The sequence below is a fragment of the Littorina saxatilis genome, linkage group LG3 (assembly GCF_037325665.1).
Source record: "Littorina saxatilis isolate snail1 linkage group LG3, US_GU_Lsax_2.0, whole genome shotgun sequence".
In the NCBI taxonomy this organism is placed as follows: domain Eukaryota; kingdom Metazoa; phylum Mollusca; class Gastropoda; order Littorinimorpha; family Littorinidae; genus Littorina; species Littorina saxatilis.
The window spans coordinates 75822267-75849007 of record NC_090247.1 but is presented as its reverse complement, the minus strand read 5'-3'; the positions used below and the strand labels follow the sequence as shown (position 1 = coordinate 75849007).

Sequence of the window (26741 nt, the reverse complement as noted above, 5' to 3'; positions counted from 1 at the left end):
ACTGCTTTATTTATTTTTAATATTAAGTAAAGGTATTTTTACTGCTTTTTTTTTTTAAATTTTTTTAAAGTAATGGCATTTCTAGGTGAACCTGTATGGGTGTTCATCTTTGATAAACACAAATTTGTTTAGTTGCTCCAATCATTTATGTTGGGGGAGGGGGTGGGGGGGGAGAAGAGGAGGGGGGTTGGCTGATTATGGCTGGTCGTAGATTTTGTGTTAACATCCTTGTAACATTGTGTTTCCGTGAAGCATTGTGTTGGATCTTTTCCTCCTTCAGAAAATGGTTTTGCTTTCACGTGTTGATCAAGCCGTGTGTTTTACAGCTGTGTGTACATTTAAGACTAGATGAATACCCGCTTCGCCGGGAAGAAGTCGAGCCGAATACCCGGCTGCGCCGGGGACCCGGCTTTAAAGCCGGCGCAGCGCACGAAGGAAGGGAAATAAACGCGCAAAACACTGGAGAAGATAAGGAAGAGTAATACCCGGCTTCGCCGGGACAGTGACCTTCTCAAAATAGTATAACGGGAATATGGATTGAGCGTTGTCGACAGTGACCTTCTAAAAATAGAAACGGGAATATGGATTGACGCCACACGAAGGAAGGGAGATAAACGCAAAACACTGGAGAAGATAAGGAAGAGTTGGTGGAAATGGATCTGGGAAGATGAACAGAAAAACCAAAAGCACGTGTTGAAATATCTCATCGACCAGGTTGTGTCCGGGGAGTACCTGAATATGGCCACCAAATTTGAAACAGATCCATCGAGAACCTTGGGCGTGCATCGCGAACACACAGACACACACACACACAGACACACAGACACAAGTCGTATATATATATAGATATATATATAGATGTTACTGCTTTACTTTGGTTTGGACAAAAGTGTGTGCTGGTTGTACATGTAAGAAGTAAAGAGTCGTCCGACTTGGTGCCAGCTGATTTCCCTGCTTCATAGATACCGGTGTTTTGTAATATAAGATACTGTCATACCATTACAATAACCACACACGTCAATATCAGCAGAACAAAGAATTGTAAGGTGAATGTAAATAGATTAGTAACAGTATTCAGTGAAACCCCACTTATAAGACAACCTCTCTCCCCCCCTCCTAAGTTTAAGACTTCTCCCATTTTAAGACCTTGATTTTTAAGATGAACTGTCGATTTACCTCCATTGTAAGACTCCTTCCTGTTGAAGACCTAATGTTTTCAGATTGTGGGCGATCATTCATAAAAGAGGGAGGAGGGGGGGGGGGGGGGGGGGGGGGGGTGTTCCACTGCACATTGCCAGTTCATCTACTTTCGTTTTCACTCGATCTTTTATTCTCCCAAAATGTGTGTACTGTATTTGACGAAAAAAAAGGGGGTTGCATTTTTTTTTAAATAAGACAAGCTGCTGACGAAATGTATAGGCAACAATTTGGAAAAATCAAGTACTTTTCAATGACTATTTAACAAAACTCTATTTTCAAGCACTTTTCAAGGCCTGGAAAAGGTTTTCCAATTTTCAAGGAGTTTTCCAGGGTTCAAGGACTCTGTACGAACCCTGCAGTAGTGACAGGCAGGAGGCTGTACTAGAGTCAGGAACTGTTGTGCTGGTAACCTGTTTCATTACAGTGGAACCCCCCCCCCCCCCCCCCCCCCCCCCATATTACACTTCTCCTTCTTAATTTTAACACCTTGCTCTTTCAGACTTTCTGTTCATAACCTGTGTAAAGTTACCCCCATGTAAGACTCCCTCCTTTTTCAGACCTGTTTTTCTCAGATGTTTAGAGGTCTTAAAAGGGGGGTTGTGCTGTACACAGAAAAGGCAGCCTCTGCTGACAGGCAGCTTTGTTTCATTACCATGGCACAGGACATGTTTTATTATGACTCAAGGAACATTTATCCATCTTTTTTAAAATAAATTATTGGTTCATCCTCATCAAGTTTTAAACGATTTTTACATAATTCACTTACCTTTGAAGTTTTTTTTTTAACAGTAACAGCACGATTTTAATTGACAAATAGAAAAGTAGAATCTAAGGTAGCAGTCAAAGGTGTGTGGTTTTAGTTTTTTGGCTTTTGTTATCCTTTTGTAACTTTTTTATCAAACACAGCTGGTATCAAGAATCATGTTTCCCAATAGAACTCGTATCTCTAAGATTACAACAGGGGGTCATTTTTTTTTTTAAAGAAATGGGCGTACTGCAAAGCCTTGTGTGTTTGCAGGGCCATCAGTGTGTCATGGAGAGTTGAGGTGGTAGGTTTCATTTGCCTCCAAAGTAATGTTTCTACACTTCCTACCATCACATGAATATTATTTATATGTAGTGTATGTATGTGTGTTGTTTTTGTGCATTCATCTTTCATGTATCGTTGCATTCTGACACAATTTATGTGTAGAGTGTGTCAGCATTTTTAGTTTGTGGAATTAATTAAAAGAAAAAACGGCAACCTAAATAAAAGTTAAGACAAACAATTCTTTGTTGGTTGTTTGTTTGTTGCATATGTGTTTGAATCTCTCTCTCTCTCTCTCTCTCTCTCTCTCTCTCTCTCTCTCTCTCTCTCTCTCTCTCTCTCTCTCTCTCTCTCTCTCTCTCTCTCTCTCTCTCTCTCTCTCTCTCTCTCTCTCTCTCTCTCTCTCTCTCTCTCTCTCTCTCTCAGCCACCAATATACTGCATGAAAGAAACTAAAAGAAGCTTGTTCAAAGTTAGCACTCTTCTTTACTATCATTTTGACAGGGGATTAATTTGAAGGAGGGGGGGGGGGGGGAGGGGATGGGGATGCTGTCACACGAATCCATTCATACATGTGGCAATTAGTTGCATGAATAATATGCAAACTACACTACTGTTATGGCCACAGACTTCCACAATACTTAAAGAATCAAGATACTAAAAAAAAACATGATTAATTTTGCAAAAATAACACCTCAAAAATCACACACACTGACACAAAGCTTGATCTATCAGACTGTTCAGATCTGAGATCTTAACAATGTTCTCATCACTGCCCTGAGTGTTGTCCTAAGTATGAATGTCCAGAGTGTTGTCCTAACTTATACTATGAATGTCCAGCAGTATCTGCGACCTTCACCACAGTTTTCCCTCTGTTGTGCCCTCTCTCCACTTTCTCAAACGCCGCTGGCATTTCCGTGAAGGGAAACTCTTTCTCCACAATTGGTCGAATCTGAAAAATAAAAAAAATAAAAATGACAGAGACTGCAAATGTTCTGAAGAGCCAATCGGATCAAAAGCACGACAATCAAATGTTCTGAAGAGCCAATCAGATCAAAAGCACGACAATCAAATGTTCTGAAGAGCCAATCAGATCAAAAGCACGACAATCAAAGGAAATTCTTGTGTAAATGAGAAATACAAACTATTTTCTCTTTCTACCCTTGCAGCCGATACTGAAGTTTTAACAAGAAAGGTGTGTTTTTGATATTCATTACTGTGCAGGTTTGGTAATTCAGGGGAGAGCAGCATGGCCAACTAGAATAGGAGGAGTTAAGGCCCTTCTCACAAGTCATTAGACAATTATGCTCTGACCACAGCCAACTGAGCGTGTCAAGGGATCCATGCAGTTTTACTGACTTGTAGGACACAGACCACAACATCAAAAGATGGCAAATTCCCATAGCATTTCATATAAAGAATTAATGTCACTATTATAATCACTCTATTTGGAAGATTGTTTAGCAGAGTTACTTCCCATTTTAGATTTCTCATCTGATGTTAAAGAAATGCAACTAACTCCAAAATGGGCAAGTGACAATGTCATAATCAATGTGACAAACTGAAGCACAACTCATTCTCCATTTAAACTTGGTTTAATTTTACGTACTTTTTATAAACACCAAAAACAATCCATATGTTTTGAAAGTATTTCAACACACCAACAAAATTCTGTACCTTTAATAAATACATGAAAATTTTTCCAGCTATTCTTCTTCATGCCTCAAACTAATGAGTAAGGAAAATAATGAGCCTGGTTAACGACAGGCTCCTAGACGACAACGTTCTAGAGGAATTTCTCTAGGGGTACAGGTCGCCCTCAGGTGACCCGCCTACTTCGCGGGATGCCTGCATGGTTGTGATCTGCCCTAAATCAATAATCAAAAATCAATATATATCTTAATTCCTTCATTAGAAGTGTTTAAAGTGTTAAATGTGACGAATAGGGATTTGACAGAAGAATATGTAAGTAAATTTACTTTTACTTTTAATAATCTAAAATAAAAACCTCAGAACAAAAAGTGGTTGGCTGCATGGTAAAGATAACAGCAGTGATCACCATGGACCCCCCTCCCCCTCCCTCCCTCCCTGTTTAGTCTAATAGCCCTGCAAATGTGTCCCCATTTTAGGACTCCTTTTAAGGCTTGATTGTCTCCCCTTTGACGGGGTCTGAAAAGGGGAGGTCATCAGTTTTATTTCAACCATGTGCATAACACAGGAATATATCTTGGTTTGAGTTCATTCAATACATAGTACATTCAAACACAACAACCAGAGTGCTAACAGAACTGCATACACACACTCACACTCACTTACACCCACACTGACACACACACACACACACACACACACACACACACTCCACATTATTAACAGCTATTGTGTTTTCAGCGTAGCAATAGGGTCCGATATTTAGACGAGACAAGTATAATGCCGACGAGTCCACTGTATTTCAGAAAATACTCTGTCCACTGTATTTCAGAAAATACTCTGTCCACTGTATTTCAGAAAATACTCTGTCCACTGTATTTCAGAATCCAAAGGGAGAGAAAGGAGCAATGCCAACCTGTCCACTGTCCACCAGCTGGCTCACTCTCCCCAGAGCTTTTCCATTGGCCAGGAAAATGGCCCAGCGATAGCTTCGCCCGGCAGTTAAGCCCTGGAGGAAAGGAGAGTACGATAATCAGGCACACTGTGCAGATCTCCCATTTAAACTGACATACAATTTCTGAAGCAATTTTTTGGGGGAGAAATGTCAAGTGAAGAACAACAGAAGAAAGTAACAGACAACTAATCCAAAAACAAAGAGACGGCCAACGTTCCAACATTCAGAATAAAAAACCAAGAAAGGTAGGTTGTTCACTTAAAACAAGGGTCGATATATTTGTGAATGTATTGTTTTGTCAATAACAAACGTTCCAACAACCTACCTTTCTTGTTTTTGGCTCACGTAAGTGTAGCCTATGCGATGGTAAACTTTGTCTGTCTGTGCGTGCGTGCGTGCGTATGTATGTGTGTATGTCTGTGGTAGAAACTTTAACATTTTTGGCTAAACACCGAAATACTCATTTCACATGGTTAATTTTCAAGCACCATCTTCAAATTATTGAAGCAATGATCAACATTGTGTCGGCATGTGTGTAGTTAAAGCGTGTATCCAAAGAAAACGGGTGGTGGGGGGTTTTGAAGGGGTACAAGCAGTTGACTGGTTTGTGTCGTGTTTGGCATGTAGACGGCAGGTCAGGTGTCAAGATCAGGTCAGGGGTCGCGCGAAGGATTGTGGTCCAGTTCTCACCTCGCCGATTCGCCGGGGAAGACGATTTCATGTTGTTCGGTTTCTAAGCTCCAGAAAAGTAAATAAAGAAGATACCAAAGGGAGATTTCCTACAATTTGATCTGCACAGCGTGTTTCCAATGTCCACGCGAGGAAGAGCTGTCGAAAGCGCGGCAGTCAGTGTCGATCTTGCAGCCGTATCCCGGTAAGTTCAGAGACAGATCTAGTGTCTCCCACTCTGATAACGTGTCACCTACTGTTAATCCGTTTTGTTTTAATTTCTTTTTATTTCAGCAGACACGGATGTCAAACACAGTGCTAGGCAGTCACCTCCAGTGAAATGAGTTGATCTAAAGTGCCTGTAATGTTTGGATGTCTTTGCTCGTGGTTCGATTTATGTGAATTTCAAGACTTGCAGTAGAGTCTCAAGTTAAGTTTACTCTGCCCGAAAAAAACTGTCCACCATTTACTTGAACATGCAGATATAAGGAAACGGAATGAATCTGTTCTCAAAGTCAAAATGATCACGATTTTTCCCTCAGATTCAAAACATGCACTGTCATGGTTTTGTCTGTACAATTTAGTAAGTCTTAAGTACTTTGCAACAACTTCCTTGAACGTGAAAGACAGTTTTTGAATGCTAGATCTGTATCGCGTTTCATTCCAGACTCGATCCTCTCTTTGATTGTAGATCTACTGTTTGCTGTTTACGCACTATCATATGATTCGCTATGTAACGTTTGGTAAGCTTACCTTGCAACAGCTTTCTTGTCTTTGTTGGCATTTCTGGCTGTGTTGACCGTCAGAATTATTTTAAGAACCAGGCTGCTGCAGTCGACATGTTTCGCATATTGTAGGGTTACCATGCTGCATAGGTAAAGTGGCTTGTATAACCTGACTATTCTGTTTCAAAACACTGTTTATATTTGTGCAGGTTGTAGTCATCATAACTAATCGCATTTTGCCATTTGTTTCAGAAAGGAGGTTAACCTACAACAAGATCGACGCTATGTCAGATATATGCCTCAGCCACATGAAGACTTCCGAATTTAGATCTACTCGGCATGGTGACAAGTCTTGATGAAAAGTATAGGACTGAGGACAGCAGTGGAAAAAGTGCCCACATGGCAGGTACCTAACCTATTACCCTAGTCATTTTATCTGTTTGCCTTCTTTTGAAAATTATACATGGAGTTGATATGATGCGTTAGTTTTAACTGTGTGTGTGTGTGCGTGTGTGTGTGTGTGTGTGTGTGTTTGTGTGTGTGTGTGTTACGAAGTGAGTGAGTTTGTGTTATGTTACTGTTTGTTGATTTCTTACGGGAGCCTTGAAGGCTTCGCCTCTTGTTTCATTCTAAATTAACAGACAACAAGAAAAAGTACAGTAGATGTATTACAAAGTTTCAATCTCAGACAACAAAAAGCAGTCTCTAAAAGCATTTTGTTTTGCTTCACAACTAAATGTGCATGTACACACAAAGGGGATAAGGCACTAGCAGGTCCGCACATAAGTTAACCAGGGAGATCAGAAAAATCTCCACCCTTAACCCATCAGGTGCAGCTGGAATTTGAACCCCGAACCTTCTATACAGAATGCTGATGTCTTAACCACTAGGCTGTCACACAGCTCACCCTCAACAGATTGGTTCCCAGAGAGAACGCTGCCTGTGCGGTCCCCGGCACAAATCCCATGGAGTCGATGTTTTTAAACAGCGGCGTTACTAAGGTGACCAGTTTGGCGTTGGTCCATTGCTTCAGCAAGTCGAAAGAGTCCTCCGTTGTTTTCCCTCCCACTGCATCCAGTACAAAATCAAACCTGAAAAAACAAAAATTACAAAATAATACAGGATTGTAAAAACACAAGAACATTATTTGCATGAACAAAAAAACAATAATGTGTTAAGAATAAAAGCTGGGAACAAACAAAATGAACATTCACAAACACACAAAGGACTAACCATACTGTCAGATAAATACAAAATTCCAAACTTCAAAACAATTCATGGAAAGCAGTTGGGGTTTCCGGGAACCCCCCCTAGGCTAAAAAAAAAACATAAAAAAACATGAGAAACAATTTAAAAGAAAAAATAAATAAATTTGAAATAAAAGAAAAAATGATGGCTCAGATTGCACCAGATTGCTCCATTTTCCTTGATTTTTATCAAATTTGTCCCGGCGGAGCATGCCCCCGGACCCCCCTAGGAGCCGGCCTCTGTCTTCTAAGTCTCGGTTTTTGAAAGTAATTGGCTAATTTGTTAGCTCAGGTTGCACCGAATCGATCAATTGTCCAAGTTTTTATCCAAATTTGTCTTCTTAACTTTATTTTTTGGAAGGTGTATCAGAGGAAGTTTCTTTGTTCAGATTGAACCAGATTGCTCCTTTTCCTTGCTTTTATCATCATTTTTTGAGGGGGGGGGGGGGGGGGGGGGGCATGCCCTGCGACCCCCTAGGAGGTTCGAACGCTTCGCGCCCTCAACTAAACGCTTTGCGTTGTCGAATTGTCCCTAAAAGAAATTTGGAAACCTCCCCTTAAAAATGATGTGATCCGCCCCTGAAACGTAAGGGCAAATTTCAAAACAAATATGCTGCATTAGAATCTTTGCTATTTTGAAGGCAATTAGAAGTCTTTATCAAATTTGAACCAATCAGATCCTTTTTGTCTTTTTTAAGTGGACAGGGATTATCATGAAGGGGTATATATTTGATTAGATTTCATCTCATAATCATCAGTGAGAACAATATTTATAAGAAAGTGTTTAAGCCTTACGGAGGCATTCTGGACAGCTCTGTTGTTGCGTCAGTCGTCGTGTAGTCCACAACGGTATCCGCACCCAGCGAGTAGAGGAGATCCACAGCGTCCGGTCCACACGTAGCCGTCACATCCGCTCCCCACGCCTTCAGCAGCTACAGTCAAACAGTCAAACAGTCAGACAAGCATCACTGAACACTGAACATTGAACACACAAGGTAAGACAAGCATCACTGAACACTGAACACACAAGGTAAGACAAACATCACTGAACACTGAACACACAAGGTAAGACAAACATCACTGAACACTGAACACACAAGGTAAGACAAACATCACTGAACACTGAACACACAAGGTAAGACAAACATCACTGAACACTGAACATTGAACACACAAGGTAAGACAAACATCACTGACCACTGAACACACAAGGTAAAACAAACATCACTGAACACTGAACACTGAACACACAAGGTAAGACAAACATCACTGAACACTGAACACACAAGGTAAGACAAACATCACTGAACACTGAACACACAAGGTAAGACAAACATCACTGAAAATTGAACACACAAGGTAAAACAAACATCACTGAACACTGAACATTGAACACTGAACATTGAACACACAAGGTAAGACAAACATCACTGAAAATTGAACACAAGGTAAAACAAACATCACTGAACACTGAACACTGAACACACAAGGTAAGACAAACATCACTGAACACTGAACACACAAGGTAAGACAAACATCACTGAACACTGAACACACAAGGTAAGACAAACATCACTGAACACTGAACACACAAGGTAAAACAAACATCACTGAACACTGAACATCACTGAACACTGAACACTGAACACACAAGGTAAGACAAACATCACTGAACACTGAACACACAAGGTAAGACAAACATCACTGAACACTGAACACTGAACACACAAGGTAAGACAAGCATCAAGAAACAAGAAACATTACATTTTTGGAATGTTTAACTCAGGACAAAAACAAAACATTCACAAGAACCTCAAGACAAACATGAGATACAACAGAAAGAAGAAAAGCAAGGTCAAGGGCGCTGTGATTTCTTTATTTGGCAGGTTAGCAGTCTATCTGTTTCGGAACAAGACAAACAAGACAAACAAGACAAACAAGACAAGCAAGACAAACAAGACAAACAAGACAAACAAGACAAGCAAGACAAACAAGACAAGCAAGACAAACAAGACAAGCAAGACAAGCAAGACAAACAAGACAAGCAAGACAAACAAGACAAGCAAGACAAACAAGACAAGCAAGACAAACAAGACAAGCAAGACAAGCAAGACAAACAAGACAAGCAAGACAAACAAGACAAGCAAGACAAACAAGACAAGCAAGACAAACAAGACAAACAAGACAAACAAGACAAGCAAGACAAGCAAGACGAACAAGACGAACAAGACGAACAAGACAAACAAGACAAACAAGACAAACAAGATAAACAAGACAAGCAAGACAAGCAAGACAAACAAGACAAACAAGATAAACAAGACAAGCAAGACAAACAAGACAAACAAGATAAGCAAGACAAGCAAGACAAACAAGACAAACAAGACAAACAAGACAAGCAAGACAAGCAAGACGAACAAGACAAGCAAGACAAGCAAGACAAACAAGACAAGCAAGACAAACAAGACAAACAAGACAAGCAAGACAAACAAGACAAGCAAGACAAACAAGACAAACAAGACAAGCAAGACAAACAAGACAAACAAGATAAACAAGACAAGCAAGACAAGCAAGACAAACAAGACAAGCAAGACAAACAAGACAAGCAAGACAAACAAGACAAACAAGACAAGCAAGACAAACAAGACAAGCAAGACAAACAAGACAAGCAAGACAAACAAGACAAACAAGACAAACAAGACAAACAAGACAAACAAGACAAACAAGACAAACAAGACAAACAAGACAAACAAGACAAACAAGACAAGCAAGACAAGCAAGACAAGCAAGACAAACAAGACAAACAAGACAAACAAGACAAACAATTATCTTCAAGTGTTTGCGTTACATGTAAAGGTTACAAAGCAAACATTTGGTTTAAAAAAAAAGTACTTTTCAAAAACTGTTGGTTAATATTAAGACTTATTTTCCCACCCTTCTCAAAACAAATGTGTTTTACATGTCCTGCTATCTGGTACCATACTAAAGTTAATATTGTTCTTGTTCCCTGTTATCAATTTTTAGTCTTTTTTCTTAGTGAAGAAATCCAAAACGATTTAAACTCAAACTTGGTAAGTGATAGCTTTTATTTGTGGATTGCAGTGTGTCAGTACAGTGGAACCCCCCTTTTAAGACCTCCAGGAATCTGAGAAAATCAGGTCTTAACAAGAGGCGAAGCCTTCAAGGCTCACGTAAGAAATCGACAAACAGTAACACAAACTCAATCACTCCGTCACACACACACACACAGTACACACACACACACACACACACACACACACACACACACACACACAGAAAGAGCATAGGTGAAACTGTGCAAGAAAGCGAGACACTAGATCTAGATCTGTCTGTCTGCATGTAGCCTACTTACATGGACACGACTGCCAAATAGTCTCGGCCCGCTCAAAATAACAATCACCGAGACTTTCAGTAATTCCATCGCGTGACGTCTAACCCTCGTACGTCATAATGTGACGTCAATGTAATATGACGTCTTCAAATGTTAAAGTTTCTACCACAGACATACATACATACATACATACATACGCACGCACGCACGCACGCACGCACGCACAGACAGACAAAAGTTAGCATCGCATAGGCTACACTTCGTGAGCCAAAAAGGAGGAAGTCTTAAATTTGGAGGACTAAAAAGAGGCGTACCATTGTATTTCGGCTTGCAGTGTGTGAGTATTTCTTGTTATTACCTGAATGGAAAATGTTCCTATTCCTCCAGCTCCTCCTTGTATGAGAACTCTGAAAAAAACAGTCAAACACATATATATCAATCATTCCTGAAAAAGTAGGGGCAACCACCCCCCAACCAGGTGACGGATAGTGGGGTGGCCTTCAGATATGGAGGTTAGCTGCGAGATAAGCCAGGCTTGCCAGGACGAATAAGCAGTCGCGGACCAAATGGCGGTGCTTCCAGCAGGATGGGGCGGGGTAACAGGTGGCGCTGTTACACTCAAGAAATATCCCAGGTATCCAATCATTTCAAACTGCTCAACACTGGCCGAGCAAATAAATAAATTCACCTTAGATGTACTTGCATCATGCATACACTGTGAAGCACAGATCTCACACTAACACAACAAAAGAAAGTGTTTTAAAAGTGTACTTACAATGCTGTATAATGGACACAGAAAGAGCGGTCTTTGTGATGATTGGGTTGGATTACTTCTACTGAGTTACTTCCCTTCTTTCATGTATGTGATGCTTGTTTCTAGGCGACCAAGTCACAGAGTGCGCTAGTCGTTTTGCCGCCAGGAGGCGCTTCTCAACTACTTTTTGTTTCCAACACCAGAGAGAAGCATTGCCCTGAAGCGCATTCACTCACTTTGATTTACTTGAATACAATACTTGTAGTTGTTTTTCCAGCAAATCATGTTGTGTGCCTCTAGACTATAAGGTTCAATGGATTCCCTAGATTCTTCAGATTTGTAAAGATCGTCAGAAACTCCCCCCAAATGGTCAGATCAGTCGTATCTTTTGAAAATATGCAGCACTACATAGCAGATGGACAGTCCAGTTACGTCACCTTTTCCCCAAGGCATTTCTCTCCCGGAGCTCGCCCACTGTGCACAGTGCGGTCCATGACGTGGCCGCCACGTAGGGGATCGAGGCCGCCTCTGTGTGGGTCAGGGTCTTGGGTTTCTTGGAAATCTGCAAAAGTAGGTCATACAATGGTAGTGTTGTTTGTTTGTCACATGCCACAAAAGTAGGTCATACAATGGTAGTGTTGTTTGTTTGTCACATGCCACAAAAGAAACAAGGGCTCTCTCGGCCTATAAACACCTCATGTCCCAAATAGTCACAAGAACTAGGGTCAAAAATATTAAATTAGCATAGCATTGGCGGTCTGTAACTACAACCCAGGCTGGCATTGAAATAAATATCCCGGCGGAGCGTTACAGCCTTTAGCATGCCAAGATTACAGCAAAGCTTGATTATTGATACCAAAAAAAAAAACCCAATGTTGTGAAAATCTTGACAAAATTGATTTCCCTGTGCGCAGAATTCTGGTATGTACAGGCAGGTTCACACGAATACAGACAGAGAGACACATTCACAGACAGACAGAGAGACACATTCACATTCATATGAAATTCTAGAATCTAAGAACAAGAAAGGTTAAATTATTGGAACGTTTAATTCAGCACAAAGCAACACTTTTTTTTTTTTTACATTCAATTCTAGTTTATTTTACATAGATATATAAAATGGTCTACCTCTGATTCCCCTGCAACGGTAAACTGGGTGTGACTTCCTTGACGGAACCCGTTCAGAGCACCCCATACCTGAAAAAGTCAAAACCATTCATTGATGCATTCATCTTAAATTGTGTCAAGACAAATACAATTCTGATATAAATCTATTTTGTACAAGTCCTACTTTCTTGGCATAACTGCAGAAAACACACACACACACACATGCATGCGTGCACACAATCACACACATGCCTAAAAGCACACACACACACACACACACACACACACACACACACACACAATCACACACATGACTAAAATCCCACACATGCATCTACCTCCTCCTAAACACACACGGTCCTGGATAGCCATATAGGTTTTAGGAATGTTAAAAAACAAAACCACCCCCCCCACACACACACACACACAAGACCTCATCTCCTGGTTTGTATTTCTTGACAGCCCTTCCCGTCTCAACGACGACACCAGAGAAGTCACGACCAAGGATCAACGGAAATTCACTGCCCTTCTTTCCACATTGTTTCCGCAGCAAGTTCAGGGCTTTTGCTGCATAGCCACCTGAAAAAATCAAATATTTTGATAAAAGCACAGAAGAAAAAAACAGTATAACAACAACAAAAATAAATAAACATAAAAACTAATTCAATGTCCGTGCCGACAACACAGTCTCAGACTTTCTGAGAGCATTGCTTGTGTGTGTGTGTGTGTGTGTTTGTGTGTGTGTGTGAGTATGTGTGTGCGTGTGTGTGTGTTTGTGTGTGTGTGTGTGTGTGTTTGTGTGTGTGTGTGTGTGTGTGTGTTTGTGTGTGTTTGTGTGTTTGTGTGTGTGTGTGTGTGCGTGTGTGTGTGTTTGTGTGTGTGTGTGTGTGTGTTTGTGTGTGTGTGTGTGTGTGTGTGTGCAAATTTCCAATGCTGGTTTTATTCCCTGCATGGTCTGATTCCTTGATAAAAACACTGTACATGCAATAACCTCTCATTTTTATGTCGATCGGATTTATGCTGGCTGCATGTACTTTGATGAGCAGGTCATTTGGTCCTTTGATGGAAGCAGGACGTGCAACGTCTGAGAATGTCAGTTCTTCGTTCCCTCCGTACTGGTGAATCTGCCAAGCTTCCATTTTCGCTGGAGATTTACGGGAAGAGGAATTTCTCTGGGCTACAACACAGGGAGCACCATCTGTGAACGCTGCTGTGAAGCAAGGATGTTTCACTTTTCTACATGCTGATTGGCACTTGGAGTATGTGTACAGAACACAGTTTGGCCTTGAAAATAATACAGCAGACATCTTCAGAGTGACTCAGTAAGACTCAGTATACTGTCAGTTGTTTCCTGAGTAAAGTTTCCTGAGATGAGAACCTCCAAAAACCTAGGTTGTCACAAAGAGGTCAACAGAAATAAGAGTTGAGTAGTACTTCACACATTCAGAAAATGTAAATCGTTTAGATTCAATTATGTAACATTGTCAATGACTCCAAAGACCTCTTGGCACGAAAACGCGCTGTTTCAAGTGATGGACTTGCACAAACGTGACAACCAAAGATGACTGCTCAGTTAATAGCGCTTGGTGTTCAGGGCGAAAAAATAATTTCAAATTAGCTGATCGAGCCAGCCTTGGATACTGGGTTTTGTTGCAGCATCTCAATGATGCTCACGCTTGCGATCACAAATTTGCAGACGACAGATTCATGAAACAATGAGGTAAGAGTTATGATTCTTTGGTTGTTACAAAAGTAAGATTTTGCATGAAAATGTAAATTCTCAACTTGTATTTGTAAACAATAAACAGTTATACTGGGGAAAAATTGATAATTATTAAGCATCAACTGTACTTGATATTTTACTTCATTCTTGTAATGCGTGCTTTTTTTTTTCAAACTTCCCAGTGCTTTTGAGTTTATTTGGGTGGCTGGAGAACCGACGAGTCGGCTACGGTGCCCCCAGGCTCGGAAACCGGTGAGTCGGATCTGTGGCTTCAGAGCCCTATGTTGAGAGCTACTGGTGACTGTCGGATCCCGAGCCTGGGGGTTCTGTATCCGACTAGTCGGTTCTCGAGCCACTCTGTTTGGGTAAAAAGACGCACCGATTCTTCAGACGAACGCGTGCACCTGAACTTGTGGCAGAAGTCTGGATGGACAGATCAAAACCCTGACACTCAGTCGTGCTGTGGAAGATAACCAAGCAAAAACATGCAGTCCATAGAGGAGATGATGCGACTCGACAAGGAGAAGTTGACGGCTCCAGTCAAGAGCGTAGAGGTTTATATCTTTTGAATTTTGACGCCTTCGTTCTGTCATGATTTTCACTTTCGTTTTCCATATTTCGTTGGTATGGCCCATGTGTTAGGGACAGAATGGCCCTTACTGGCGTTAGTACAATTCTCTTTATTCATCAGTATGTTGTATTAGGCCTTAGTTGGTAAAGTGTAATAGGTGCCTGTTTACTTTTAATATTTTCCCTGTGCTCAAGATGGATGTGAAGTGAAGAGCTAAGAAGTCATTGTACACAGTTGCATCAGCCCAGCAATTTTTGTTTGTTTGAGGAGGTGGGGGGTCACAAAATAAAACTGTTTCAAAACTAATAATAATTTTATAAAAACTGCTTTGATTCAGGACAAATGGAAGCTGCTGCCAGCCTTCTTAAAAGTCAAAGGATTGGTGAAGCAACACATTGACTCTTACAACTACTTCATCAATGTGGAGGTTTGTACCATTATTAAAGTGTGTGTGTCAAATTCTTATACATGTGTTCTATGGATTATAATTTGTGTTCATCCTAAAATTCTGAATGTGTTTCTGTTCAAAGAACACCTTACATTTTCAATAACATAATTATGTGCCTGTGCATCACACAGTTGAAATCATTTGGTATCATTCAGGATATTTGTATTGAATACCATTACCAAATACTGCATTTTTTTCTAGTTGGTTTTGATTGATTATACTTAGGCTTTTGAGTACTGTAAGATTTTATTACTTTGATGCACTTCTGTATTTTTTTCTTCAGCTGAAGAAGATTGTGAAGGCCAACGACAAAGTTACAAGCGATGCTGATCCAAACTTTTACCTCAGGTAATATAAATCATATAAGAAGTACAATCAGTATTAGCCTTCTTTAAAATATGTTTAAGAACGATGTATGCCTTACACACACACACACACATATATATATAGCATACATGCACCTTTGCCACACAAAATGCATCTAGACCTGAATCATTCTATGGTTAGGAATAGTAAAAGATGTAATAAATAAAAGTTTGTTGGCAGCGGTATGTGACTATTTCGAAAGTTTGTTTCTTTTTACATTTAGTCAAGTTTTGACTAAATGTTTTAACGTAGAGGGGGAATCGAGACGAGGGTCGTGGTGTATGTGTGTGTGTCTGTCTGTCTGTCTGTGCGTGTGTGTGTGTAGAGCGATTCAGACCAAACTACTGGACCGATCTTTATGAAATTTGACATGAGAGTTCCTGGGAATGATATCCCCGGACATTTTTCTTTTTTTTCGATAAATTATACCTTTGATGACGTCATATCCGGCTTTTTGTAAAAGTTGAGGCGGCACTGTCACACCCTCATTTTTCAATCAAATTGATTGAAATTTTGGCCAAGCAATCTTCGACGAAGGTCGGACTTCGGTATTGCATTTCAGCTTGGTGGCTTAAAAATTAATTAATGACTTTGGTCATTAAAAATCTGAAAATTGTAAAAAAAATAATTTGTTTTTAAAACGATCCAAATTTACGTTCTGTGCGCGCCTTCGTGAGCGAGGCTGGTACTACATATTGTTCATACGAAATGACAAACACAGGTTACAAGCGATAACGCGCAAAAGTACTGGTTTATTATTTTACATCTGACACTAAGGTATCAGTAATGCATAGATATATAGTTACAGTACCACGTAATGCGATACTACGTATTGCGATACTACTTATTGCGGTAAAAAACTTATGGACAGAAAGAAAAAGAGAAAAGAAAACAAATTATTAGACATGGCAAAAGGTATTAAAATGCATTAACAAGACACGAGAAGTAAATACAAGAAAAATAAACAATCACAAGACAGGCGAAGACAAACAGACACGAAAGTTACAATTACCAAACACTCGTTGGTTAGTCCTTCAACAACAATAAAGAGTTACGTTCTGTACGTTCAACAACAATAAAGAATTACGTTCCGTACGTTCAACAATACCATAAGCACTAAGAATACTCAAGAAACTTAGCATACATACGTTTAAAACCAAAATGGCTAGTTTCAGAAAAATACAAAACGTTGACTCATCAGGCCAGGAATACAAAGCAAACTGTCATACCAAAAAAGTCTAACGACAACGTTCCTGCGTTAATCAAAGTCACAAACAAGATATTTACTCATCCACTTTCCCTCAATAACGTTACAAGAAATAAGCCCGTTTACAAACGATCACCACAGACCGCAAGCTTCTTTTACCTAAATTCTTTTAACGTAAGGCTGAAAAAGTCGGAGAAAACGTTTCACTTCGAACTTCGTTAACCACAGAAAACACAAGTTATCATTAAAAACATTAGCGACTTTCTAGCGTCTACAAAACATTGCTGTACGTTCACAACACTAGAACAGTTGAACACACAATAAAGAAACACTACAACAAGTCAGACTTTCAACTCACGTTATACATAAACAACTCACAAAGTCATTACAAAATGGCGACCAAAACACAACACAAACAAGTAACAACAAAATTACCTTATGCGCTGTGTGGGTTGACCAGCAGTACCAAAACGTGTTGCCTCACAAACGAAGGGCACAAAACGATTCACACTTGAGAAACAACTGTCTCCAAGAACATTACGTTGACGTTAAAACATAAGAAACACTCCGTTGGTTCACTTAATAACCTTCATACGTTTACATCAAAACCAAACGCTTCCTAAAACCCTCAGATCGACTGACGAGACAGGAGTCAAGCAGCGGTATTTATGGAAACAAAAACCTAACATGGAATAGTTATTCAAAAGTCAGAGGTCACCGGATTGACCAACCAACAACATTCCTAAGACAGAATCGGGTGAAACTACTATTTTACAACCAATCAGTAACCGATCACGCACTCCGTGCATGCTCAAAACTTAAAACGGTATATTTAACAGAAAGAAGACCAAGGAACTAGCTGACATCACAAAGCTAAAAACACGTGAGTCACACGTATTCTAAAACTTGCAACGCAGATTCGCAGGGCTCACCTCAAAATCAAAACACGGAAAAGAGCACGTGAATCTCACGGTGTTCTAAGACTAAACGACGCAGTTTGTGACGCTCCGACCAAAACCAGGTCACAACAACTGAACAAGGAGCACGTGAATCTCACGTAAAAATATTAACGCTCCACAAAACGGGTCACAACAAAGTGACACAATAAAAACACGGTTTACTTCTTTTTACATCGTGCAATGGCTTGAGCAAACGTAATTACAACAAAAGTAGGTGACTGCATGCCACATCGGCATGCACACTCCCACCGGAAATTATATTAATATAATTTACTTCAAAAACCTTTGTACAAACATGTTCCTTATATCAAAAGAAGAATAACGCAGATTTAGACATTTCAAATTTACAACTCAAAATCATTGTGTTGCAAAACATTTACACAACAATATTATGGTTCAATCACTTTCAGTGTCTCAACACATCTCGTTTCAACTAAATGCCACTGGTCATTTACTCGACGGCATAAAGAAAAACCGCACCACTTAAACCATAAATGTCCGTTACATCATCTGGTATAAAAACAAACCGCAACAATCAACAACTGTCAAATTGGAAAAACACTCCAAAGTTCAATGTTCTTTCAGTTCGCTTACACAGCTTTATCTTTGTGATTTTCACAATCTACTAACACAGTCATTTTGTGAATCGGTCGCTCTAATATGCGACTATCACCAGTGGGACGGCCGTGATTGTCTAGAGCCTTTGTTCCAACATGCACTTTCACTCGTCTGACCAGTCCATCAGATCCCGGCATCACTTCGACTACACGAGCCATGCACCACTCTGATCTGCACAAGTTCTGGTCATGCAAGACAACAACATCTCCCACCTGTACGTTTGCCTGGGGACGTTGCCAGACACGACGTTTCTGCAAAAGTGAAAGGTACTGGCTCTTCCATAGCAGCCAGAATTCGTCTGCCATCCGCTGGACACAGCGCCAACGTTTCCTGGCGTACAGGTCTGGATCTTCAAACACACCAGGGGGCGGAAGGATGGCACCTGACTTCATGGTAAGGACGTGGTTGGGGGTCAAAGGGCGTGGTCCATCTGCCGATTCCAATGCCAGTTTGAACTCGTTGCATGCACCTACAAAGTTCGTTCCTTTGTCACACCAAATGCGTGATATGTTTCCTCGCATGGAGACAACAATGCGTAGGGCGTTGATGGAATCACTTGACATGTCATCCAGGGTTTCAATGTGGATTGCCCTAGAGGCAAAACACGTCACGATCAGCCCGTACAAGATTAATGTCATGACCTTGACGCAGTCATCACGGTACCCTCGTTTTTTCTGGCGTTTCAGGCCCTTCAGATGCTTGACTGCGGCACTTCTGTTGTCGGGGAGGGACGGTTTCTCTGGTCGAAATGGTAAGGGCATCTCGTAGTGACCAGCTTCGTTGACCTTCACGATCTTCTTGAACTTTACATCGTCCTGGGACATGGATCCTGAGTCACTTGCAAAGTCTCTTTCCATAACATGTAATGGGTCAGTACACGAGACTTCGTCCACCTGTACCTTGTAGACGTGAGCTACACGTTCTTCTTCCCTCGATCCTGGCTTGACGATGACGAGCATGGACGAGGCTATGCCATCAAAGGCGACGGAATGCGGTGCCTTGCCGACGATGCTCCAACCTAACTTAGTCTCTACTGCAAATGGCAGTCCTTGGACAACGTTTAGGGGCATGAGGGCTTCAGCGCAGTCGTAGCCGATGAGGAGGCCTGCTTCACAGTCAGGGTATAAGGGGGGCAGTTTTGGAGACAGGTGTTGGAGATGTGGGTAAACTTTGACAGTCTCTGAGGTGGGGATTTGCGTGGGGTCAACGGACAGGTAAGGTCGTGAGATGGCAGAAGGGAGCCTGACAAACTCACTGGAGGTAGGAGAGCGGACACGCAATCCAGAGTACTTCCTGCCGGAGACCACAGCATTGTCCTCAGTCAGTGTGGAGACCCTGAGTGTAGTCGGCTGCGATTTGGCTTTAACTTCTTCAGCCACTGACTGCACTACAAAAGTGGCGTTGGACATAGTGTCCAGTAGTGCGTACGTCAGCACTTCTACGTTGGGGTTAGAGTCACTGGAAACGAGAACGGGAACGATCATAGACGTGAAACCGATGCTGTTTTCCTCGCTGGCCTTAAGAGCAGACACCGTAGGGGTCGACGATGACAGTGGCTCTTGAACGTCAGCAGCAGAGGTACGGTAATTGTTCTTGTGTTCACTCGCCCCTTTGTTTTCACTCATACTGTTCTGATACTTGAAATTGTCATCATGAAGACAAGTGGGATGAGCCTTCTTGCACTTCTTGCACGTCTGTTTCTGCATACATTGACGGCTCTGGTGATCCTTACTTCTGAGACATCCGTAGCAGATACGGTTCTTGAACAGAAAATCTCGTATCTCAACCAGAGGCTTCACTATGAGTTCCTTACATGTTCCAGCGTCATGGTCCGGAAGTTGACAGTGCAGACATGCGGTGACATCCTCTGTCAGGGTTGACAGGTTCGTTGTGAACTTTCTTGGTGTCCCCGATGCACTTGTCAAGCCGAAAACAGGGTCGTTAGAAATGTCTGCTTCGAGGGTAACGAACGACACGAGTTCATGGAACAGAGGATACCTCTTCTTTTCAACCTTAGTTCGAGCAACTGTTCTAGACCATCTGTGACTCATCCAGTCTGGGAGCTTTCCGACGATCTTCCGTAGGTACTGGGCATCATCCAGGATGCTCAGTCCACCAACTTCCTGGGCAGCAACGGAACATTGCTGCAAGAAATCGGCCAGACTTCTGAGTCCCTTGGGATCCTTGCTTTTGACTGGGGTCCATTCGTCCAGCTTGGTCCGGAAAGCTTGCGAAACGACGTATGAGTTGCCGAACCGATTTTCCAGCACTTCCATGGCTCTCTCGTAGGCATCACCTTCTCTCAGCAGAAAGAAGCCGGTCACGGCCTCCTTTGCTTGACCTCCGATGTACCGTTGCAGATACAATAACTTCTCACTGCTGGTTATGTTCTGTCTCTCGATGAGAAACGCAAACGACGATCTCCAAATGGGATATTGGAGAGGGTCACCAACAAAAATGCACGGCTCCTGCATCGGCAAGCGGTTGATCATCAGAGCGTCTGATAGGGTTTTGGCGAGAGAGTCCATAGGAGTGTCCTGCTTGGCAGGAGTAGCAAGTGGACGTTGGTAGTACGCAGACGGGGGGTAGGAGGCAAATGGACGATCTGCATGACATTCCTTGTCAAAGTTCATGTACGCAGGGGGCCTTGCGTTTTCGTTTCCCCAGATAACTTTGGGGGTGGTCTGATGTGGGTCCAGGAATGTGGGCACGAAAGGCTCTGGTTTGGGATGTAGGTGGGTATCATAGGGGAAACAGGGTGGGGTAACTTGAAAACGTCTGTGGTCCATGCGTTGGTGACGTTCTTCTGGGAAGTAGGTGTGTCGTTCTTGCGTCTCATCACCTTCCCTTGTCTCTGGTAGGTGATAGGACCAACCTGTGTGGTCGAGATCAGGCGGGCGAGAGCCTGTGACGCTTGTCGTTGAGTGTCCAACGTTGTGCAGAGGCGGCTGACCAGTGTATGCACCGAGAGGGTGCTGCAGTGTGGTCAGCAGCGCTGTAGGCCGCATGGAGGATGTAGTTGCAGCCGTCGTGTAGTTGGGTGTGAAGGGCTCCTGACGGACGAAAGGAGCGCTCGTTCCGGCGTGATGGGGGGCGTTGACATCCTCTCTACGTTGAGGTCCGTACGCCTCATAGGTGGCGTTGTTGGTAGTAGCGGCGCTTGTAGAGGCGCTGACTCCAACGACGAGGTCCACGACAGGTAACGCGTGCTGTCGTGGCTCAGTCGTTGTGGTTCCTGCGACGAAGTTGGTGACAGCAGCGTTGACAGTAGAGATGTCACGGGTGCTGGCGGCGTTGCAGACAGGAACAGACGTGACGTCCAAGGCTGGCTGGTGTGTCCCTTGATCAGCAATGAAGGCAGCTTGGCAGACAGGAACAGACGCGGCGTCCAAGGCTGGCTGGTGTGTCCCTTGGTCAGCAATGACGGCAGCACCTGTCCCTATTCCTATCGCTGTTTGTTCATTGTTTAGAGGAGGGGCCATAAGACTATACAAGGGAACGAAAGGACGAGGGTGGAACCTAGTGTTCAACAAATCGACTGACGGTAGATCAGGGAGATCCTGCTGAACGGATTCACCTTGTTCCAATACTTGTAACATAGCTTGTTGTTCTCTTAAGCTAATTTTCAATTCGGTGGACTGAATTTGTCTCAAAGCCTTTTTCTGTTTAATATCTTCAAGAGCTGCTTCAGCTGCGTCTTCGGCCTGTCTAGCTGCTGTTCTCTCAGCTTCCTTAGCCTGCCTAGCTGCTTCTTCGGCCTGCCTAGCTGCGTCCTCAGTCTGCCTAGCTGCTGTTCTCTCAGCATATTGTTGTTGTAAGAGATCCAGTTCACTAAACTGAGCTTCCTTTATTGCGTCACCTTCCACTTTTATGGCCAGGGATGCAGCCTCTAGTTTAAGAGCCAATTTAGTGTCTTCAGAGCTAACACTTTTAGAGCGGAGAGACTCGGCGCGAGAAGCTACTTGGCTACCTGATCTCCTGATACCTGACTTGTGGCTAGCTGACTTGTGGATGGCTGACGTAATGCTAGCTGCTTTATGGCTGGCAGTCTTAACACTGGCTGACTTGTGGGTGGATGACCCAACGCTAGGTGTAACACTGCTATGCCTGGAAGTAGGCTTCTTAGTCACCTGCACGCTAGTCGATTGTCTGTCAAGAGCTCGATCAATGTCAAACATAATGTTCTGAACTGTTCTCTGAACATCATCCCAACTTTCCTGAATGGTTTCACCGCTACCAATACTACGAAGACCTTTCTCTATGTCACCAAGATCCTTGTACATGCTCAAAACAATTTGTTTCTGACTGGTTAACGACTCTTGATTAGGAGTTTCTTGGTTAAGCTCTGTTACTACCTCACCGATTGCTCGTTCCAAGAATGTTCGTTGTCTTGCAAAGTTTCTAGTTTTGATCTCAATCTGGTAATCTCTACCTTTTTCAGTAGGCTTAATGTCACGCCTAGGCCTTTGAGAATGTTCATCTTCATCGCCGTTAATGTCATAACCTGAAGCTTCCAATGGTTTATCTGCTGGAATCTCCTCCATTACAATGTTCGCTTATTCAAAAGCACTAAAAAACCTACATAAGGTTTATCTGTTTAAAAAGTAAAATGAATCGATCTGAGGGTCGTTTGGGATAATACACAAAAGTCACACAAAAAATGCGCCGGATACGGAGTAGGAAGATCTCTAACCGACAAGTTGATCTACGTTGAACTATGGTTCACTAACACAGTGACAGGTAACAATAAAGTCTTTTGCTGGTTATCAACAGCTACGTTTACGTTCATTGAGCGTCAATAACAAAAGTTCTTCACTGGGCGTCAGCAGCTAAGTTTGTTTACTTTAGCTAAAGTTCTTTCACTGGGCGTCAGCAGCTAAGACTTTTACCTCAGCTAAAGTTCTTTACTGGGCGACAGCAAGCTAAGTTTTTTACTTCAGCTAAAGTTCTTTCACTGGGCATCAGCAGCTAAGTTTTTTACTGGGCGACAGCAAGCTAAGTTTTTTACTGGACGACAGCAACTAAAGTTTTTTACTGGACGACAGCAACTAAAGTTTTTTACTGTGCGCGCCTTCGTGAGCGAGGCTGGTACTACATATTGTTCATACGAAATGACAAACACAGGTTACAAGCGATAACGCGCAAAAGTACTGGTTTATTATTTTACATCTGACACTAAGGTATCAGTAATGTATAGATATATAGTTACAGTACCACGTAATGCGATACTACGTATTGCGATACTACTTATTGCGGTAAAAAACTTATGGACAGAAAGAAAAAGAGAAAAGAAAACAAATTATTAGACATGGCAAAAGGTATTAAAATGCATTAACAAGACACGAGAAGTAAATACAAGAAAAATAAACAATCACAAGACAGGCGAAGACAAACAGACACGAAAGTTACAATTACCAAACACTCGTTGGTTAGTCCTTCAACAACAATAAAGAGTTACGTTCTGTACGTTCAACAACAATAAAGAATTACGTTCCGTACGTTCAACAATACCATAAGCACTAAGAATACTCAAGAAACTTAGCATACATACGTTTAAAACCAAAATGGCTAGTTTCAGAAAAATACAAAACGTTGACTCATCAGGCCAGGAATACAAAGCAAACTGTCATACCAAAAAAGTCTAACGACAACGTTCCTGCGTTAATCAAAGTCACAAACAAGATATTTACTCATCCACTTTCCCTCAATAACGTTACAAGAAATAAGCCCGTTTACAAACGATCACCACAGACCGCAAGCTTCTTTTACCTAAATTCTTTTAACGTAAGGCTGAAAAAGTCGGAGAAAACGTTTCACTTCGAACTTCGTTAACCACAGAAAACACAAGTTATCATTAAAAACATTAGCGACTTTCTAGCGTCTACAAAACATTGCTGTACGTTCACAACACTAGAACAGTTGAACACACAATAAAGAAACACTACAACAAGTCAGACTTTCAACTCACGTTATACATAAACAACTCACAAAGTCATTACAAAATGGCGACCAAAACACAACACAAACAAGTAACAACAAAATTACCTTATGCGCTGTGTGGGTTGACCAGCAGTACCAAAACGTGTTGCCTCACAAACGAAGGGCACAAAACGATTCACACTTGAGAAACAACTGTCTCCAAGAACATTACGTTGACGTTAAAACATAAGAAACACTCCGTTGGTTCACTTAATAACCTTCATACGTTTACATCAAAACCAAACGCTTCCTAAAACCCTCAGATCGACTGACGAGACAGGAGTCAAGCAGCGGTATTTATGGAAACAAAAACCTAACATGGAATAGTTATTCAAAAGTCAGAGGTCACCGGATTGACCAACCAACAACATTCCTAAGACAGAATCGGGTGAAACTACTATTTTACAACCAATCAGTAACCGATCACGCACTCCGTGCATGCTCAAAACTTAAAACGGTATATTTAACAGAAAGAAGACCAAGGAACTAGCTGACATCACAAAGCTAAAAACACGTGAGTCACACGTATTCTAAAACTTGCAACGCAGATTCGCAGGGCTCACCTCAAAATCAAAACACGGAAAAGAGCACGTGAATCTCACGGTGTTCTAAGACTAAACGACGCAGTTTGTGACGCTCCGACCAAAACCAGGTCACAACAACTGAACAAGGAGCACGTGAATCTCACGTAAAAATATTAACGCTCCACAAAACGGGTCACAACAAAGTGACACAATAAAAACACGGTTTACTTCTTTTTACATCGTGCAATGGCTTGAGCAAACGTAATTACAACAAAAGTAGGTGACTGCATGCCACATCGGCATGCACAGTTCATCTTATTCTTCATCATTTTCTGATTCCAAAAACATATAAATATATTATATTCGGATTAAAAACAAGCTCTGAAAATTAAAAATATAAAAATTATTATTAAAATAAAATTTCCGAAATCGATTTAAAAACATCTTATTCCTTGTGGGTTCCTGATTCCAAAAACATATAGATGTGATATGTTTGGATTAAAAACACGCTCAAAAAGTTAAAAAGAATAGAGATAAAGAAAAGCGTGCTATCCTTCTCAGCGCAACTACTACCCCGCTCTTCTTGTCAATTTCACTGCCTTTGCATCGAGCGGTGGACTGACGATGCTACGAGTATACGCTCTTGCTGTAAAAATGCAGTGAGTTCAGTTTCATTCTGTTAGTTCGACATCTTGACTAAATGTTGTAATTTCGCCTTACGCGACTTGTTTTATTTCATTTAAACAAGTTTGTGTAAACCACAAGAGACTGGGTGGCCGAATGGTAACGCACTTGCGCTCGGAAGCGAGAGGTTGCGAGTTCGACCCTGGGTCAGGGCGTTAGCAATTTTTTCCCCCCTTTCCTAACCTAGGTGGTGGGTTCAAGTGTTAGTCTTTCGGATGAGACGAAAAACCGAGGTCCCTTCGTGTACACTACATTGGGGTGTGCACGTTAAAGATCCCACGATTGACAAAAGGGTCTTTCCTGGCAAAATTGTATAGGCATAGATAAAAATGTCCACCAAAATACCCGTGTGACTTGGAATAATAGGCCGTGAAAAGTAGGATATGCGCCGAAATGGCTGCGATCTGCTGGCCGATGTGAATGCGTGATGTATTGTGTAAAAAATTCCATCTCACACGGCATAAATAAATCCCTGCGCCTTGAATATGTGCGCGATATAAATTGCATAAAATAAGAATAAAAAAATTTAAAAAATAAATTCCTGCGCTTAGAACTGTACCCGCGGAATACGCGCGATATAAGCCTCATATTGATATTGATATTGATACCTGTGAACACATTTACAGCACCCATTGGCATTAGTAATATATTATTAGAATTGTGCACCTTTGTTGGACTAATGTCAGGTACCTCAACATTTACGTGGGAGCACCAGAAGTGGAAGAGAGTTACAACATCACCAAGGCCATATCTCCTCATGAGGTTTGAACAAGTTTAATTTTGTGTAGATATTTAATACTAGAATGAATACCCGCTTCGCCGGGTAGCCGGCTTCGCCGGGAAGAAGTACTTAGAGCCGTACGCCGGCTTCGCCGGGTCCGAACAATGGACCCGCCAAGCTTAGGTCCCTCCCAGATTCGTGGAATGGGAACAGCACGAAAATGATTCAGTGGCCATAATGCCATTCCTGACCATATCGA

At 41.8% G+C, this 26741-nt stretch overlaps 2 protein-coding genes and 1 non-coding gene across 3 annotated transcripts in view; 2 read left to right on the top strand and 1 right to left on the bottom strand.

Annotated features, from left to right (window-relative positions):
* Positions 1–2708: 2708 nt before the first annotated feature.
* Positions 2709–14407, bottom strand: LOC138963277 (reticulon-4-interacting protein 1 homolog, mitochondrial-like). The gene is made up of 9 exons (XM_070335338.1): positions 13674–14407; positions 13116–13261; positions 12704–12772; positions 12013–12137; positions 11180–11228; positions 8268–8404; positions 7133–7316; positions 4793–4885; positions 2709–3178 (listed from the first exon to the last, which is right to left on the bottom strand). The coding sequence occupies exons 1-9, from the start codon at positions 13987–13989 to the stop codon at positions 3053–3055; spliced, it is 1245 nt and encodes a 414-aa protein (XP_070191439.1). The 5' UTR covers positions 13990–14407; the 3' UTR covers positions 2709–3052.
* Positions 3945–4096, top strand: LOC138963355 (U12 minor spliceosomal RNA). The gene has a single exon (XR_011454817.1). It is a non-coding gene; the product is annotated as a U12 minor spliceosomal RNA (small nuclear RNA).
* A 393-nt stretch (positions 14408–14800) lies between the features above and the next one.
* The window catches only part of LOC138963281 (DNA-directed RNA polymerase III subunit RPC2-like), an 89403-nt gene continuing 77462 nt past the window's right edge, over positions 14801–26741 (top strand). Inside the window, exons 1-4 of the mRNA XM_070335343.1 lie at positions 14801–14959; positions 15314–15403; positions 15708–15772; positions 26448–26523. Coding sequence (XP_070191444.1) covers positions 14891–14959; positions 15314–15403; positions 15708–15772; positions 26448–26523 — 300 coding nt within the window. The 5' untranslated portion in view covers positions 14801–14890. The remainder of the gene's footprint in view (positions 14960–15313; positions 15404–15707; positions 15773–26447; positions 26524–26741) is intronic.